Source organism: Monosiga brevicollis, genomic scaffold, assembly GCF_000002865.3.
Source record: "Monosiga brevicollis MX1 MONBRscaffold_41 genomic scaffold, whole genome shotgun sequence".
Lineage (NCBI taxonomy): Eukaryota > Choanoflagellata > Craspedida > Salpingoecidae > Monosiga > Monosiga brevicollis.
In genome coordinates this window covers 284,353-302,642 of record NW_001865078.1, presented here as the reverse complement: position 1 = coordinate 302,642, position 18,290 = coordinate 284,353, and the positions used below count along the sequence as shown (strand labels likewise).

The following is an 18,290-nucleotide window of genomic DNA, read 5'->3' as shown; positions in this document are numbered from 1 at the left end:
CCCTCTCAAGATTACACCACCGTTTCGGGGCCATTCAAGCTCCTGCTCATTACAGCCCTCTTACACTCGACACGAGCACCCCCCGCCCCGCCAGCTCGCTCCCTTCTGCCCCTTCCCCCTGGTTCACTCTCGCTTTTTGGATGTACCTCTGACTGGCAGCCCCGCATACCCCTGTTGCTTGAAACAAGGCAAGGAAGGCAAGGCAGGCACAGAGGAGAGAGGAGAGAACCGCTGTATGAATACAGCACATCAACTTTCACTGGAGCCCTCTACCAATCTCTCTCGAAATCTCTCAGTCTGAAATCTCTCTCTCTCTCTCTAAATCTCTCTACTTACTCTCTCTCTCTCTCTCTCTCTCTCTCTAAATCGCTCTCTCTACTTACTCTCTCTAATCTCTCTCTCTCTCTCTCTCTAAATCGCTCTCTCTCTCTCTCTCTCTCTCTCTCTCTCTCTCTCTCTCTCTCTCTCTCTCTCTCTCTCTCTCTCTCTCTCTCTCTCTCTCTCTCTCTCATTTTTTTTTTCTCTCTCGCTCTCTCTCTCTCAAAAAAAAAAAAGGACTACGGCATCGCATCACACACACACACACACACACGTGTGTGTGGAGGGGTGCTGGTGTTGGACGTGTGAACACCTCAAGCCAGTGGCAGTGGTGAAGCGCAAGGAGGTGACTGCCGGTGGTGGTGTGAGCTGGCTCGGGACGGGGGGCTTCAAGGCACCGGGGAGGATGGCGGCGAGCCTGACGCGCTGGCTGCGGCGCAATCCGATCAAGTCGACCCTTGCCGTCACCGCGCTGGCTGCTCATCAATATGACACCCACTTTTGCTATGAGCGCTTCAATCGCAACGTCCGCACCGTACGACCCGAGCTGACCGCGCCCCGTGCCTCCCCCGCCCCGTGCTCCCGAGCGACCGGCTCACAACTCTTTGCTTCTCGCTGTCGATCCACCCGTTTAGCTCTTTGCTGCCATTGCCACCGTGTACGACTACAAGATTGACCTCGATCGTCACCCAGAAGCGATCGACGATATTCACGCCCGTGTCGCCCAGCGCTGGTTCGTCCCACATGCCCGTTCCGGCCCCGTCCCGCCGCTTTCCCGAGTCCCTCGGGTGCTGCAAGCTGACGCCCAAATCCTCTTTGTAGGTACAACATTTGCTGCGTCAACGCTGGCCTCTACATCAAGCTGGGCCAATCCGTCTCTTTGATGAACCACATCATGCCGCCAGCCTTTGGCCAGCTCTTTGCAGCCCTCCAGGTCGGGGCCCCCTCGTCGCCTGCCCCACTCTCTTCTTCTTCCTCCTCCTTTTCTTCCTCTTTCTCTTCTTCTTCCTCTTGTTCTCATCCTTTGGCAAAAACCTTGCTGCCTGCTCAATCTTCATTAGGATCAAGCTCCATATGTCGACTACGACGAGGTGTGCAAGGTCTTTCGCGAAGACTTCAATGGCCTGGCCCCGCACGAAATCTTTGCCGAATTCGATCGCCAGCCCGTGGCCTCGGCCTCGATTGCCCAAGTCCACCACGCCAAACTCCACGACGGGACTGAGGTGGCTGTCAAGGTCCAAAAGCCCAACATCCGCTACCAGGTAGCCATGCCCCTCCATGGGCTGCAAACTCAATTGCAGCCCCCCGACCCCGTCCGCCCTTGTTTGCCTGACACATATGCACGGTTCACTCGATCCTCCCAGATGCCCTTTGATCTCTGGTGCTACCGAATCATGGTCAAAGCGTTTGAGTGGACCTTTGATCTACCCCTCTACTGGACCACACATGACCTCTGCAAAAGCATCACCTTGGAAGCCGACTTTCGCAGCGAGGCCAACTTTACCAAGCAGGCCAAGGTGTCATGATGCTTTGAGCCCCCCATGCCCTAGCCCCCCCCCGCTATCGCCCATTTAAACACCTGCCTTGCAACTTCAATCTCAAAATCGCGCTCCAACGTTCCCTGCTTCACAGCAAGACCTTGAAGGCCATGTGCCACACGTGTATGTGCCTCGAGTCTACGACGAGTTTAGTCGGCCCCGCGTCATGGTCCAAGAATGGATTGTCGGAGACAAACTATCCAAAACCGCTGAACTACAAGCGAAAGGTTGGTCTTTTTCGCGCCATAAAAATTTTCCCACCTCAAGCTCATCTTGCATTGAACTCGCACAGCCCGGTGCCCCTGCCTTGCCTTTTTCCTGACACTGGCACGGCCCCGCGTGGATTAGGTTTCAGCATCAAGGATGTCATGACCACGACCATGCGGGCTTTTGCTCACCAGCTCTTTATCAGCGGCCGCGTGCATGGTGATCCCCACCCTGGCAACATTATTGTTCGACAAGAACCAGGCAACCCCAAAACACAGCACCAGGTCAGAGGCACGACTCTTCCTCATGTCCACACCATTCAACGCTCTCTCAACCAACCGCTTTGGTATCTCACCACACCGGTTCTGAAACAGGTCGTCATCATTGACCATGGTCTCTACGTTTGCCAACGCGAAGAATTTCGCTTGCAATACTGCAAGCTTTGGAAGGTGGGGCCTGTAGTCCGCACCGCACCCCTGCACCATTGCGCCCGTTTTGCCAGTTGACCTCGATGACTTGTCCCAAATCCAGAGCCTGATCTTGACCGACTTCAAGGCCCTGAAAGAAGTGTGCACTGACTGGGGCATCCACGACTCGGAGCTCTTTGCCAGCCTTCAGCTGTTCCGGCCTTTTGGCAAAAAGAGCGCCCGTCGACTTCGTCCCGAGGAACTGACCAAAGAGGTTCGCTTCGTCGCTTTTTTTTTTTTTCTCTTTCATCTTTGTTTTCCCCGTTTTCTTGGCTTGATCGTCTACTGGTTGATGTGCCGCTGACCCCCTGTTTTTCATGCTCCATTGTTTCCCAACCATGAAATGGATGTCATGGACTGCATCACGCCTCCTGATAGCAACTGATGCAGTTTCAGGTGGAGGCTAAGAATCGGGTGCGCGAATTGCTCAAGGAGACTCACAAGATTCCCTCCGAACTGGTGATTCTCGGCCGCACCATGAATTGCCTGCGCGGCAATAACAAGGCTGCTGGGTCCGTCGTCAATCGCGTCAACATTTTTGCTCAGGTCTGTCTCGAATAGTTTCAATCCCAAGTTGGCCTTTGCTTCTCAATAGGTCTGCTTTCATTACTCATCAACTCGCTCCGATGTGCCTTGTCTTCCCGTGCGAAGACGGCCGTTCAGGGCCTCGAACTCTCGCGTTCTGAACGCGCCAACCAAAGGGGCCTGCTGCAAGCAGATCGTTCATGGTGGGAGTGGCTTCGTGCCAAGTCCATGCTCCTCGACTTTCGGTACGAAGGTCCCATCCGACCCCCTTCTACCGCGATTGGCCGTTTCAGCCTGTGCCCATGGCATTTGTTCGAGGTTGTCACCATTCTTTGATTTGGTGCTTTTGACATTCATAGCTTGCGGCTCGTGGCCATTGATTTGGCACATCATGCCACACAGTTGTGGCGGCAAGTGAACATGTGGGTGCGCCGACGTGATGTGGGTGGCATTGAAGACGTAAGTCCATGATTGACCACATCCTGTCATGCGAAGCGAGTCAGCCCTGTCGCAAACTTGCCTGGCCTGATTGCGAATTCGTTTCCAAAACCGCACGACATTGTGGTAGATGATGGAACGCAACATGAGCCAAGAGCTCGATGCACGACTGGGCTACGGTCCTCGTCCCCAAAGTGCGGTTTGATGAGAGTATACCTGACGTATCAAGATAGGAATTGATCGAGCACCTACATGCACCACTTGCATGCTAGGAGAGTCCAATTTATTCTAAATTTTTGAGTTTTTTTTTTTTTTTTTTTTTTTTTTTTTCTCATATTTAAATTGGCACCCAAAGAGGTGGTGTTCGTTGCTCCATATCACTTCAAGAAAATGAAAGGGCTGGAAAGTTAATGCCCTTGCTCTTCGGCTAGACCCCGTGCAAGCCCTGAGGTCATGACTGTATTTGAAAAATTCCAACGTGAAAGCAACTCATCAGTCAAAATAGCAAAGGTATATCGATTGGATAGGGCATCAACATTCCAAACGTTATATTGTTGTTGGCGGTCAAACTCAAAAAGAAAAGTAAAAAAACACAGTTTTGTTTTGTACGGGTATGGCAGTTGAGGTATCAAGGCCGGCATGTTTAAATGGAGTTGTACGATGCGCTCTTGCGTTTTTGATAAGCGACAACACCAATGACGATGCAAACAAAGACAACCAAGCAGACGACAATGGCCGCCACCTCGCCACCTGTGAGTGGCTGGGCCTTGCCACCTAAGGTGTGCATCAGGGCGGGGGCGCAGAACCAGGACGAGTGTTGGACAATTGCGAAGGATGAGCAGGACTAATAACGGTCGTTGCGTCACCAGTACGAAAAAAAAAAAAAAAAAAAAAAGGGAGGGGGCGTACCTGCTTGGGAAGGCAGCTCGTTGGAGAAGAAGACGTATTTCAAGGCCGAATCGTACTCGAAGCCTTGCTGTTTGGCGTTGAAGCAGGTGTTGACGGGCTGTGTCCAAATGCCGACACTGGAGGAGTCAAGGCAATTGGTGGCGGCGTACATGGCGACTTTGATCTATGCGTGTGACGGGCGGACAAGCAGATGAGCAACAACCGACGAAATCAGATGGTACTGGCGTCAGCAAGGGGGAATGGCATGCCACACAAGGCCGGGCTTGAACCAAGACAAGGCCTGAAGCGTGAGACAATCAGTTGGAGGGAGCCGTACAGTTTGGAGGTCGTCGGTGGCACTCAAGATGTAGGCACGCGCCGCGGGGTAGGCGGTGGGCACGGATTCAAAGGTGAGGCAGGTGTTCCAGGGCCGGGTTTCAGCCATGATTGTCGGGCCACCGTTGGTTTCCGAGTGGGCAATCCAGAGGGCTTGATCGGGGGTGGTATACTCGGAAGGAGAGTTGATGCACTGAAAGTATTCGCTATGCTCTGAGTCATGCTCTACGAGGCACGTTTTGGGTTTGGCCAGAGCGGCGGCAAATGGGGCCGTGCGACCGCAGTTCCAGTCGGCGTAGTATTGGTTCGTGACAGCTGAAGACTGAGGGCGTGACAGAGCAGGTTTGGCATTTTGAGTAAGCGGCCAGGCCCCACATGGCACCAGGACCCGAAAAAAAAAAAAAAAAAGAAAAAAAAAAAAAAAGTTTGGGTACCGGTGGATGCACGGGCAGGGCGTACCGAACACACAAGCTGTGAAATAACGTAATTGTAATCTCCATGGGGGACAAGCACGCCGTCGGGGACGCCGTCGTCATCATCGCCAGCATCATCGTCGGCGCGTCGATCGCGAGCTGGGGCCTTGTCATCGTCGTTGGCCTTGTGACCATCATCATCGTCGCTCTTGACAGGGGTGTCATCGTCGCCCTTGGCAGGGGTGTCGTCGTCGCTCTTGGCAGGGGTGTCGTCATCATCTTCAACGTTTGGGACGTAGGCATCATCGTCGTCCACGAGCGAATCGTTGTTGATGTAGCTGAAGCGAGTGCGAGTGCAGATGGGATAGAAGGCGGACGCGTACTCAAAGGTACCGCAGGACCTGCCGATGTACGTGGTGCGCACCGTGATGGGATCGGCCGTCACAGCGGACAGCGACGCTGTTCGGGCAACATCAGTTTGTGAGAGGCTACGCAAAGGCCCGGACCAAATGTCGCGCAGATTGGGACGTACCGCAGACCAGCACGGCGGCCAGGAAAAGGGCATGATGCCAAGATTGCAGACCCAGCATCTTGACCACCTACCAACACCAGGACGAGACAACAGCAGCTCGCATGAGCCTCCAGAGAGTGGCTTCGGGATCACACACACACACACACACACACACTCGATCCATCCCGATGGCAATCTGCCTCCCCCCCGCCCCATCAAGCGATCAAGCAGCCGCCGACCACACACACACACACACAACAACAACAACAACAACTCGCAGGCCAACGGGGAGCACACAAGCCCAAGGACTCACCGGTTCTGTCGCTCTGTCGTCCCGCCGGCACTTGATCCTCCTTGAGATGAAAAATGAAAAAATGAGCACGCGATCAAAGGCAAACGGCACAGAGAGAGAGAGAGAGCGTCGATCTCGTAGAGAGAGAGACGGAGAGAGAGAGAATGTATCAATGATCGTAAAGAAAAATGAGAGAGATTGAGAGAGTTTGAGAGAGTCTGCGGAAGTTTGAGAGACACAGAGAGAGAGAGCAACTCTTGGTGATCGTTCCAGAGTCGGATAGATATCGACCACGATCTACTTGTTATTGAGCCTTGATATAATGTTATAGTATGTGGGGTAGAGGATATTGCAGATAAAATATTAATTAAGCTTATCTTGCATTGGTAACAACTCATAGCTTACGTCGTAAAATAATAGGATCCTGTGGTACACATACATGTTATTGTAGTAGGATCTTGGGTTATCGTTGTATCTACTCCTGCGTAGTTCTTTTTCCCATAAGACGAGTCCTACAAGGTTGTTGTGGCCAAATATTAACAAATAGACGGAACAATAATGTTCATAAAGAGAGTTTGTGAAGACAAATATCGAGTTGTGGTAGATATCAACTACGTGTGTCCGGTCAAGCGACCGATCGTCTATTTATAGCACACGCCGAAGCGGGGGTTGTGCACAGGTAGCGCTGCCAGTCCGTCGTCCGTCGTTTCCTATGGGCGCGCACGCACATCATCGAGTTGCCGCCTGGTATTCCGTTTGATGACGGGTGTCTGGTGTCTGGCATTGCGCATGTATATGGGTAGTCTCGCTCGGTCCGAGATGCCTGCTGATCATCAATGGCCACACAAAAACCCGTTGTGCTCTGATCGATGCACCTTCAAGGCTTAAAAAAAAAAAAAAAAACACACACAAAGTAGACGTTGGATTCACATGTCAATTGGCATACATTGTACCATGCTCAGGCCGACCATCAGCTGATGAACCGGATGCGCGAGCGATGGCAGAGTGGAGAAAATAAGAGCGACCCGCTCCACATCAACCGACCTCCCCATGGCAACAGAGAGGAATGGGACGTGAGGGCCATTTAAAAAACCAATCGCTCGTAGAGAGCCGGTCCGCCAGCTAGAGCACGAGGTGGTTCTCCGTGCCATCGAGTCTGTCGGCATGGGCTCCAGCGCCACCGGCGCCACCGGTTGCGCCATCGCTGGACGAGTCGAGCTTGGCTTGGAAGATGCGGTCCAAGTCGGCCCACATGTCCAGCTGCTTGAGGTTGTTGTCGTGGTTCTGCTCGACCTCCTTTTGCCGCTCGCGAAGGTGCTTGCTCAGCGTGTCCTGCTCGCGAATGCGCTTGTTGTAAATTTGTCGCATCGATTCACCCTCCTTCTTGTTGATGTATCGTTCTTCTTCGTCGGCGGCCGCCCGCTGCTGCGCCTGCAGCTGTTGAATCATCGCGTGCAGGTAGTGGTATCGGCTCTCGTCCTGGTTAATCTCCTCGCGATATGCGCGCACCATCTTCTCCTCCTTGGCCTTGGTCGCCCCCAGGGTGCCGGCCACTCGGTCGTAATCGGCCTTTTTCGTGTCGTACTCCTCCTGCAACTTTGCCTTGTCCGCCCGCAGGTTGCGCAGCTCCGCCACCAGCGGCGCCAGCTCCTCCCGCTTGTTGGCAATGGTCTGCGTGAGCTTGTCCACCATGGAGCTAATGTCGTCCAGCGCCTCTCCCTTGCGCTCGTCAATTTCGCTCTTGGCCATCGACACCTGTTCCAGTCGCTCTTGGGCGTCAAACGCGCCCGACACTCCCTGCGCGGCTTCCACCGCGGTCAACTCGGCGCGCACCCCGTCCAGGCGCGCCGTCAAAATGGCCGCCGTCCGTTCCAACAGCATGGCTTCTGCCTCCATGGCGTTGAGCTGGGCCCGCTTCTCCTTGTATTGCGTGCTCTTGCTGCGCAGCTTGGCCACAAACGCCTTGAACTCGTCCGCCCCGGGCACCCGAGGGCCTGACGTGCCCAGGGCCGCCCGTCGCCCCGAGTACTCCTTCTGTAGTCGCGCCAGCTCGTCCTGGAGATCCTGCAGCTTCTCGCTCATGTTGCTCTTCTTGCTCGCGATGATTGCGGCCTGCTTGCGAAACACCGTCAGCTGGTCCGAGGCGTCTTCCCCGCTCTTGGCCAACCGTGCCTCCATCATCCGGTTGATGTTTCGGCTTCGTTCCTGAATCTCCCGCTGCAAAGCGTCCAAGTCCGACCCCGTCAGCGCCGGCCCGTCCACAATTCGGCGATTGGCTGCCACCTGCTCTTCCTTCTCCGCCAAGGCCGTTGGGAGCTTGTCTGTGGCCAGGTAGGCATACATCTGTGTCTCCTCTTCGAGCCGCGCCAAGAGACCCTCGCTACCGCCCGTGACTGCCGTGGCCCGCAGCTGGCGCAACTGCTCGGCCACGCGATGCAGCTTGTCCTCCAAGGCGGAGCGCTGCTCTACCTGGTCTTCGCGTTGTTGTTCCAACAGCTCCTGTCGCTCATGTTCCTGTCGCAGCGCCCGCGCCGCCGCCAGCAGCTCATCCCGGCGGTCCACGCCTTCCGTCTTGGTGCGCAGGCGGTTCAGGCGGGTGGTCAGCTGTGCCTGCTCCGTCTCCATGGCTTTGATATCATTTTTGATCTCGGCAATGCTCAGGTTGGAGGACTTCATGCCCTCCAACTCCTGGTGAGTGGTTTTGAACATGTCAATCAGCTCCAAATATCGGCGATTCGTCTCGCCCACCGTCTCGTCCTGGAGAATATCGGCCGGCACCTCCACGCGCATCAAGTACCGTGCCAGGTAGGCACGCTTGGCAAGCTCTTCCCGTCGCTGTAGCAGCCAATGCAGGGCCGGGTAAATGACATCACGACTCGCTGCGACCAGCCCCTGTCGAAACTCGCTGTCAAACAGGAAAGATGTGAGGCAGAGGCGACAGGACAATGGTGGGTGTTTTTTTTTTTTTTCTTGAAAGGGCCGAAGGGGTTAAGGAGGGGGCAAGCCATTTCCTCTTTTTTTTTTTTTTTTTTTTTTTTATCTTCTCCCTTTTCCATTTCGGGCTTCAAATTGCACCAGGCAAGGTGATGGGGAAGAAAGAAAGAAAGAAAGAAAGTCAGCAAGGCAGAAACGTACGCTGGTCCGAGGTTAGGTTTGTATTTGAGGACGCGCAAAAGGGAGAGGAAGCGGACCACGGTTTGTTCAGGATCCTCTGATCGAATGTCCATCTCATGCTGCGCAGCAAGGACAAGGTGGTGATCAGAGACATACCCAGTCGAAAAGACGCGAGGCACTTGCATCAAACGTGCAACCCCGAGAGACAGGGGAGGGACAGGGAAGGACAAACGACAACGGCGCCGGCATGGGCATGGGGACGGGCAGAGGAACATTGGCATGGGGTGCGATCAACAGGCGCGTACATCGGGGGCGATCGAGGCCAGAACATCATTGAAGACTTGCAGCAGTTGAATGGGCGTGATGGCATCAAACCTGTACCCACGGGGAGCGACTCGGCACGTAAGAGAGGGGTTGAACGACACCAACACAAGAGATCCATCGGACGGTACGGCAGGACAACAAGCCACACGCAGCCAGAGGGCGAATCACGGCGCATCTCAGCGTACCCAATGAGCGTAAACGCTTTTTCAAATGGCGGCTCATTGAGCATGCGCACCACCTCGGCCACGCTGTCCGTCATGATGAACGGTGTCTGTCAATCCACAAAGCTCTTCCACGCCCAGCAGCAGGCTCGAGATACCCCAGCGTCGTCGCGTCGTCGTCCGCGTCTACGTGCACCAAACACACACACACGCACAGAGCGCGCGCGCGAGAGAGAGAGAGAAAGAGAGAGACCTCTCACATGAGTGACCACCAAGTGTAGCCAGTGCAGCGACACACAGTGACAACAGCCGGCCGCAACCACACACCACAGCACGTACCCTCCAAGGCCCTGCGAAAGCGCTAATGAAAGAGCAAGAGCAGAAGAGAAGGAAAGGGCAGGGAAGGGGGAAGAAGGGGAAGGGGAAGGGGAGGAACGACGGAGCGTTCCCTGAATCTGATGTTGTGTTTTTTTATTGTGTGTGTGCCGTTCGAGGCAAAAATTTCAGAGAGAGAGAGAGAGAGAGAGAGAGAGAGAGAGAGAGAGAGAGAGAGAGATTTAGAGAGAGAGAGAGAGAGAGAGAGAAAGAGAGAGAGAGAGAGAGAAATGAATGAAAAGAGAGAGAGAGAGATTTAGAGAGAGAGAGAGAGAGAGAGAGGGAGACAGAGTTAGAGAGAGAGAGACAGATTTAGAGAGAGAGAGAGAGAGAGAGAGAGGGAGAGAGAGAGTGGTTGCTAGTCAGAGAAAGAGATAGTGTAACATTAATCACAGTAACCATCGATCATCAAATTCGTCAGACTTTCATCTCCCATTCAAAATGCACAGCAGAACAGCCTTTCTGAACAAAAGTCTTCGCTGTCGAAGACAGTTGTAAACTACTGTTGTGTGAAACTCACCTCAGCGCACTCACTCACACACACACACACAGAGCGAAGATGGCGGAGGAAAACGGCAGCGCCGTCGTGCTGCAGTGCAACGGTACGTGTCTTCATCATGCGCTTCCCTTTGATGATCTGTGATGTGCTGTGCTGTGATGTACTACAACAGACATGCGTGTGTGGACTGATCGTGGTATCGCCCCCACCTCCCTCCCAGTGTTGCCCATGGTGGTCGGTCTGCAACGTCAACATGGTCTGCGCCACAACGACTTTCAGCGCTATCGGTGCGTATGGCTGCGCATCGCTTCCCCCTCTCCCCCTCTCCCCCCCCCTCTCTCCCTCTCCCCCGCCCTCAATGGCAGTGATACTTCTGGTTCTTGGCGATGGATGAAGCCATGCGTCTTGAGTCTCGTCTGTGCTGGGTACTACAAGCTTCACCTTTGATGCCTCATCGTCCTCATCTCAACCCTTCCCTTCCCTTCCCTTCTCTTCCCTTCCCTTCCCTTCCCTTCCCTTGCTCCCTCCCTCAGTCGCTTTTGCACCCGTCGCATCCACCGCCTGCGTCATACGATCAAGCTGACCCATGGCAAGCGCACCTTCCAGCCGGCGCCCATCACCGCCGCCAACCTGACCAGCGAAGCGCACCTTGAGATCCTTCTGCTTGAAATTGAGCGCGTACGTCTATCCCCGCACGCTCAATCCTCTCTTGCGTCCCGAGCGCTCCTCCCGTGCTTCGCTCAGCGCCCTTCTCAACGACCCCCCTCCCCTATCTTTTTTCCCAATGTACTTGATGACACAGGCTTGGGCCTACGCCCTTGAGGACAAGCAAGACGCCAAGGACACGCCACGCAAACGCATGCACGCTGTTCGTGTCTCCGTATCGCCCTTTTCCCTCATCACAACACACAACAACAACCACACCAACAGCATGCAGACAACTGGCGCTTCGCCCGCTCACCCCTCCTTGCTGTCCACAGCGCACTCGCCTGGGCAAGGCCGTCAAGCACGCCGAAGCTCTCAAGGCCCTGCTAGCCCAAGCGGCCGAGGAACAAACTGCCACCGTGGAAGAAGCTACGCAGACAGAGCTGCAGGCTTATCTGACCTGGATCGCCGGCGTGGCTGCCTTTGAAAACAGCAACTGGGAGCGCGCCACCGAGCTCCTGACGCAGAGTGCCCAGATCTACCAGGGCCTTGCGGCTACTCCCGCCATTGCCGCGGACGCTGAACTGCAAAAAATCTACCAACAGCGCGTAACCGAAATCACCGCCAGCCTTCGCTACTGTCACTACAACATTGCTCAGACCCAGGGCCACGGCGCCGACGCCTCCAAGGCCCTCAAGGACCTCAAAGCCCAGCTGGCCGCCGACGATGCGGGTGTCATGGCCATGCTTGGTGAACGTCTCGAGGCTGCCCTGGTCGTCGAGCACGAAGGCGATGCGGACAGCTTCGCCAACGTCACCTGGCTCGGCCGCACAGCTCCCGTGCCCACGCTGCCCATCCGCCAGACCTTGGCCCAGATTCAGGGCCGCCGTGATGAAATGACAGCCGCCAATTTTGCCGACACTAAGGAACACTTGGTCGCCTTTGATCAGCTCCTCATGGACTATGCCGAAGCCGAGCGCGTGACCGCCAAGGCCTTGGCCGATGAACGCGCCGAGGCCGGCTCCAATGCCTCCGAGTCCTCTCTGGAAAAACAAGCCCACCTTCAATTTCTCAAAGCCTACCTCGCCGCCGAACGGTGCGCTTCCCTCCCATTGGCCGCGTCAAACAACATTGACTCTTTTTGTTGATGCCCGTTTGCCTGTTTTGCTCACCCTGTCCCCTGTTCTTCTGCTCTTTTCTCTGACCAGCCTGCGCACAACCATGGAACGCAACTACGTCATGGTCGATGCCAGTGCCGCCCGCCTGCGTGCCGATGAGGGCAAGCCAGATGAACTTATTCGCCTTTATGACGACCAGCTGCAAGTTGTCACCGATCTCGAGACCATTGAGTTGATCCAGGATGATGCCGATGCCATGGATGCCATTGCCGCTCGCCAAGCCTACTTTCGTGCCCTGCGCTGCTTTTACGTGGCGGAGGTTCTGCGCCGCACCGACAAGGTACCATAGCGGGGCCATCCTACGGCGTTTCCCCAGCACCTCCTTCCTTGCAACCTCGCCCATCCACTCTTTCACTCATCATTTGAACCATCGCTTCTTACCCTGTTTAGTTCAAGGAGAGCCTGCGTCTGTACGATCGCACACAGGAGCGTTGTACACAGGCCCACGCTGCCATCAAGCGTCTAGACGAGCCATTGTCTGAAGACCAGCGCGTCCAAGCTGATCTGGCCATGGTCAAGCGCAGCATCCGTGCCGTTCATCTCACGATGAAGGCCACCGTGGCGCTTACCGATGCCCAGGCCTCGGCTACCAAAAGTGCAGCGGCCACCACAGCTTTGGCCGATGACTTGCAGGTCTTTGACGACTCAGAGGCCGCATTGGAGCGTCCTCTTGTTGCTCTTCCACCCCAAATGCAGGTTCGCCAGCTGCTTATGCCCATGCTTGTTTGCCTTGCCCAGCACAGGGCTCTCGTTGCTATCTCATGATCATGTTCTGGCGAATGCTCACCGCGTTTTGCATCCCGTGACTCGTTAGCCGATCCGATGCAAGCCCTTGGTCTTTGATCTGGCCATTGACTACCGGCAATATCCCTCGTTGGCCCATCGTCTCGAGACCAAGGCCACGGCTGCCTCGGTGACCAGCACTGTCGGTGGCGTTCTCAAATCTTTTACTGGTGGCTGGTTCAGCTAGTCGTGCATACTTGTGTTCCGCTCCCACTCCCAGTCTGATTTACAGGCACCACTCCCAGTCTGATTCCAGGCAAATCGAATTGACACTTGAGCCTTCACTGTGCCCCAGACCTCCTCACCCTTTGAAACCTTGGGATTATTCAAAGGAAGGACGCGATTTTGGACGCATACATGCGCGGCCAAGACGTGGCTGCAAAGCATGCTTTTGGTGCTGGTCAGGCTTTTGTGTCTGTCAGGAGTTGTTCCACAACAATAATATTAGTTTTAGAATTATTAATGCATAAGCCACTCGAGTCCAGCACAACAACTTGCTTTTGGAGGACCCATTTCAGTCAGACCTTTCTCATTTACTACTCTTCTTGTCGAATCAAAAAGCGTCCGAGCACCAAGCCCGGACACGACCAGCTTGCGAACCAAGCCCACCATTTACAACTTGAGCTGCCAGGCTTGGGGCAAGCATAGATTTGCTTGTCGGCCGCGTTACGCTGGCTTGGCCGACAAGCGCTGCGTACGCACTGAGCTAATGTTGGTGATGAGCTTGAGAGCTTCCTTGAGCTTGCTGTCAAGCACCTCATCCGACAGAGTCTTCAAAGTCTAAAGAGTTAAAGGGCGTCGTGAGATCGAATCAGGACGCAGCTACGCGCAGCAACATGTCGATACAGCAATGTCCCGACTTACCTCTCCAGCTGCCTGCATATCCGCCACCGAGTCTGAGTCGCTTTCCCGAATGCTGGGCTCCTGTGTAAGTTGGCACCACAATAATGACAATGACAGCAGTCGTAAGATTGTGATGTGAGCCTCAGCCCGCATGCAAACAAACAAAGCACTCAGTGAGGCGGGGGCGCACCCTCGAGACGGAGCTGCCCAGCAGGTTGGAAGTCCGAAGGCGAGCCATGGCGCGCTTGAATTTGTGCTTTGCACTCGCGAGTCGGGCTTTACGCGCAATCTCCTGGGAATTTTGGTTGACAATATCAAAGGCATGTTGCTCGAGGAGAATCTGATCAAACGCCGTCTTGTCCAAAGCTAAGATGCTAGCTGAGCCCAAGGCCTTGCACATGTCCTTGCGCTTGCCTTCCTGCATAAAGGCAATGACGTCGAGAAATTCACCTGCCTCCAGCTCGGTCTTAACGGTTTTGTCGTGTTTCTTCGTCACACCCAAGACCTGCTCTGAAACCACAACCTTGCCAAGGCCGACAAAGAGCCAAGCATCGGCGGGCTCTCCTTGTACATAAAGGGTTTCGCCGCCGACAAACTCGTAAGATCCAAAACGGTCGGCCACCTTTGCAATCAGATCAGCCTCGCAGCCCTTGAACAAGGGATGGTCGCTAATCTTCTTCCGGAGCAAATCCTTGGCCAGGCGAGCATGAGCCAAGGACTCGACCGCCATGCGCTGAGTCGACACAACATGCCCCAATGTGAGCTGAATCATTCACAGGAGGAGGCTCGAAAAGACCTGGAGTGGGCATCGAGTTGTGTAGCGGGCATACAAACCTCTTCGGGGAAGCGCGAAGCCACAGCCATAAAGTCTTGTTTTTCCAGGCAGGCAAAGTCACACCAGGTCTTGGCTCGTACGGTAGCCGTTCGCTTCGAATTGGGAGAGAAGAAGGCAACCTAGGCAAGCACATTGCAAAGCAATGTTACATGCTGCGTCTTCAAAGTCAATCGCCAAGAGATACAAAAGCATTTCAGCTCGGTGGGAGCTGTCAGGAGCCATACCTCGCCGATGACTGACCCCTCTCCCAGGGTGACAAGGACCTTGCCCTCACGATTTTCAATGTCCACGTTGCCCTATGAGATATCAATGCCCAGGGGAGGGGGGTTAGGCCTTGCGTGATACGCAGTTGCAGATGGGTCTGCGGCTGCAAGGCAAGAAGCTTACGCGATTGAGAATGAACATTTCATCACCCTCCTCGCCAACAGCCACAACGAGATCGCCTGGCGCATAAATGCGCAGCTTGATCTTCTCCGTCAGTTGGTTCAAGAAAGACTTGTCCAGTGACTTGAAAAGGGGCACCTTGGCCAACACCTTTCCATGTGTACACACATTGACCTCGGTACGAAGGTTGACGGGCAAGTCTCTGCAGGCGGCGATTGATGCTTGGGTAAGATGTTGTCGCTTTTGAAAAGGAGGAAAAGGAATCACAAAAGATCCTGACTTGGGTCTCAGTCCACATACCGGAGAATTTGAGGGTTGTCAAAAGCACCTTGGCGAGACCATGCATGGAAATAGTACTATCATATTCGATGCAGAAACGACGACAAAATGAGCACAATTTGAGGCATTAGGCAAGGACGACAGAAGCAAGGCCAAACAGATTTGGCACTCCCGAGCCACGAGGGGCAACGCACGTTGCGAATGCGCTGCTGCAACTCCTTGTGAAGATGCCGGCGGCCCATAAACTGGTTCAGTTTCATCATGCGCGCGCGAAACTCTTCAGCATCACGATTCCACTCGAGCAGAAGCTGCTCGACGCTACCGATGAAGAAGGCGATCACCAACACGTGGGCAAAGTCGCAGAGGATCATGAAACCACGTTGCAGGTCGGAGAATGGCGGAGCAGCTGCTCGCGTGAAGCGGATCCAATGCGCAGAGGAAGAGGGAGGGAGAGCCAGCGAAAGCAAGGAAGAGCGAGGGGCGTCGTGAGCAAAGTTGTCAGGAGCAAGTAAAAGCGGTTCTATTGTGCGTAAGCGCGGCAAAAAGAGTCGAGGGACGCACTGATGACAAAGGCACCGGAAATGACATCAACGCTCCATGAAAGGCCGTAGAGGTATTGCCTGGACACGATCCAATGACGCACGCCCACGGCAGGGGTAAAGCTCTCCGGGTCGTAGATTGGTGCAAAGCCATCATGGTATGCGACGAAAAAGTAAAGACAGGCCATCCAGTGACACAGAATCATCACCGACGAGAACAGCTAGAGAGCAACCAAGTTGGACGTATATGAGAGATTGATCAAGGTCGGTAGCGTCAAAGTAGGAGGAGCGGATGAAATTGGGAAGCATGAAGTGGTTGGCCAACCTTTGTGATTTGAATAATGTTACCAAGCTCTGTGCTACGGGAGAGCTCGTCGAGTTGATTCAGCGTCTGTTGTATACCGGACGCGGCAACGTCAGTCGAAATTGCGTCGCATCAGTCAGGCAAGATGAAGGACCAGTGCCTGGGCCAAGCTGGCAAGGGGAGTTGCTGGCACGTACCGAGGAAAGACGGATGAGGCGTGGGAGACGGGAGAGGGCCTTGGCCCAAGGATTGTACCAGAATATGAGATCGATGGGTAACGAGGCTACGAAATGCCACTTGAAGCCGTTGCGTGCATAATGCACCACTACGTATCGCGATGCCGCCGATGAGAGCCAGGTGCGAGGGGGGTCGGGCGCTAAGGGCGCCATGGGGGAGCGAGGGCGATTGGGGGGTGGCGTACCAATGTCAGCTGGGTCTTTGACTTCAAGGCCATCGGAAATGAAAACGGTGCGAAAATTGAGGAATATGTCAAAGAGCAAAATAGCGTCGCCGACGTAATCGCAAGTGTAGAAGAAGGCTTTCCAGTCGGGATGGTACCACGTCGCTCGAAAGCCGATGCGAAAGGGAATGGCCAGGAGGTTGTACAAGACAACGACGGTTAGAATGGCGACCCAAAAGCGGCCCCAGCGAGTTTCCTCGCGAGACTGGAGCACACGGCGGGGGGTCATGAAGGCCAAAAGCTTGGCGCGGAAAGAGTCGGTGCAATCGTAGAGACGCCAGCAGAGGACGTCCTCTTCGTAATACTCATCCCTGACTTCTTGCACCTCCTCCTACGGGCAGAGCCAAAAGCCAGGCGATACGAGAGAGGGAGCGGAACAATGCGTGATTGGTGGTGAGTCTGGTCGTGAGTTTCGAGAGCGTAACGCCATCGCAAGAGCAGGGACAAAGTCCAAGGTCCAGAATGGCAGACGTACGTCTTTCCAGGCTTCGGATCGAGTGGAGGGAGATACGCTGCTGTGACGTCCAAAAAAGCTTCCGGCAATGTTTGCACGGGCTGGAATGAAAAGTCACGAGCCAAGATAATGTGCAAAGGGCGCCCAGACAAGATGAGAAGCATGTCCCACACGGGTCATACATATCCTACGAGGGTCAAGGGGGCGCTGCAGACTGGTGGAGAGGAATGACGCACATGCAATGGCCGAGGTGTGCTGTGGTTGAGCAGAGGGTATCTCTGAGTTTTGGCCGGACTGGCGGCGATGGGAGGCACGGCGGCGATGGCCACGGCGGCCCTTTGTACGGCTGTCTGTGCTGGTGGTGCTCTGATTGCTGACCATGCTTTCTCGGCGCTTGAGGGTGGTGGATTGGCGGCGTTCGCGTTGGCGCTCCAAGCCTCGCTCGAGGGTCATTTGTTCCTGGAGCATGCTAGGGCGACGGGACAAGGTGGACCCGACGCTGGCCCGATCGTCGTCGGGGCCAGCTCCAGAGCCGGGAGGGGCTGGGCTAGCGCGGCTGTCCTTGGGGGCTGGGGTCTCGGGCCCCACCCGGCTGAGGCGACGTTCGACGGTACCAGGGAGCGTGGGTGGGGGTGAGACAGCGGCACGGGGCTCGGGGGAGGGATCAGGCAGGGGTTCATCGCGCAGGAGGCTGGTGCCTGAGGCGGGGGGTCGAGTGGATGGTGCGAGCTGGGCAGCTTCGTTGAGGGCGCTGCGAAGAGGGGCTTTGGGCCCGGCAGCATCCTTGTTCATGATCATGCCCACGGCTGTCATGGCGGTGGGAGGGGACGCAGCGTTGGACGAGGCGCCGGCATCAGAGGCGGGCGGGTTGGGGGAGATGCGGCCTGAGAAGGTGGGGCTCCGCGCATGGCGGTGCCGGAGATCGGGTTCAGCCAAGGGCGTAGTGGTAGCATTGGGAGTTTCTGCAGCCGATGCCTTTAGTGCAGGGGAAGGCTCTACAACGAGGGCGGATGTGCGCTTTGTCTGTGGGGATTGGCTGGAGGGTGTGGCGGCGGCCGCTAGGGCCGGGTTGGGCTGGAAAGCTGGGGCGGTTTGTTGCTGGCTCAGGGGGCTGGGTTTGGGGGGGTTGGTGGCGAGCGCTTCTTCAGCAATGGTTTCGGGGACACTGCTCCTACGGCGA

General features: G+C 55.3%; 5 protein-coding genes across 5 annotated transcripts; 2 read left to right on the top strand and 3 right to left on the bottom strand.

Annotated features, from left to right (window-relative positions):
* Positions 1 to 724: 724 nt before the first annotated feature.
* On the top strand, positions 725 to 3,391 carry MONBRDRAFT_12595 (uncharacterized protein; the record flags this gene model as incomplete). The annotated part of the gene is made up of 10 exons (XM_001750464.1): positions 725 to 853; positions 954 to 1,051; positions 1,141 to 1,252; positions 1,380 to 1,580; positions 1,683 to 1,835; positions 1,951 to 2,083; positions 2,205 to 2,347; positions 2,595 to 2,744; positions 2,909 to 3,076; positions 3,182 to 3,391. The coding sequence occupies 10 exons, from the start codon at positions 725 to 727 to the stop codon at positions 3,389 to 3,391; spliced, it is 1,497 nt and encodes a 498-aa protein (XP_001750516.1).
* Positions 3,392 to 4,136: 745 nt separating this feature from the next.
* MONBRDRAFT_30005 (uncharacterized protein) lies at positions 4,137 to 6,374 on the bottom strand (the record flags this gene model as incomplete). The annotated part of the gene is made up of 7 exons (XM_001750427.1): positions 4,137 to 4,267; positions 4,403 to 4,565; positions 4,719 to 5,039; positions 5,177 to 5,589; positions 5,663 to 5,729; positions 5,955 to 6,230; positions 6,339 to 6,374. The coding sequence occupies 7 exons, from the start codon at positions 6,372 to 6,374 to the stop codon at positions 4,137 to 4,139; spliced, it is 1,407 nt and encodes a 468-aa protein (XP_001750479.1).
* A 681-nt stretch (positions 6,375 to 7,055) lies between these two features.
* On the bottom strand, positions 7,056 to 9,630 carry MONBRDRAFT_30004 (uncharacterized protein; the record flags this gene model as incomplete). The annotated part of the gene is made up of 4 exons (XM_001750426.1): positions 7,056 to 8,838; positions 9,069 to 9,166; positions 9,353 to 9,422; positions 9,557 to 9,630. 4 exons carry the CDS (start codon positions 9,628 to 9,630, stop codon positions 7,056 to 7,058), a joined length of 2,025 nt encoding a protein of 674 aa, XP_001750478.1.
* Positions 9,631 to 10,411: 781 nt separating this feature from the next.
* On the top strand, positions 10,412 to 13,230 carry MONBRDRAFT_39183 (uncharacterized protein). The gene is made up of 8 exons (XM_001750463.1): positions 10,412 to 10,509; positions 10,627 to 10,693; positions 10,940 to 11,084; positions 11,209 to 11,274; positions 11,387 to 12,147; positions 12,260 to 12,509; positions 12,620 to 12,925; positions 13,044 to 13,230. Exons 1-8 carry the CDS (start codon positions 10,467 to 10,469, stop codon positions 13,197 to 13,199), a joined length of 1,794 nt encoding a protein of 597 aa, XP_001750515.1. The 5' UTR covers positions 10,412 to 10,466; the 3' UTR covers positions 13,200 to 13,230.
* Positions 13,231 to 13,678: 448 nt separating this feature from the next.
* On the bottom strand, positions 13,679 to 17,923 carry MONBRDRAFT_30002 (uncharacterized protein; the record flags this gene model as incomplete). The annotated part of the gene is made up of 14 exons (XM_001750425.1): positions 13,679 to 13,792; positions 13,877 to 13,936; positions 14,046 to 14,588; positions 14,690 to 14,809; positions 14,915 to 14,986; positions 15,078 to 15,276; positions 15,375 to 15,430; positions 15,548 to 15,759; positions 15,915 to 16,113; positions 16,218 to 16,283; positions 16,394 to 16,521; positions 16,618 to 16,987; positions 17,132 to 17,211; positions 17,347 to 17,923. 14 exons carry the CDS (start codon positions 17,921 to 17,923, stop codon positions 13,679 to 13,681), a joined length of 2,796 nt encoding a protein of 931 aa, XP_001750477.1.
* Between the last annotated feature and the right edge of the window lie 367 nt (positions 17,924 to 18,290).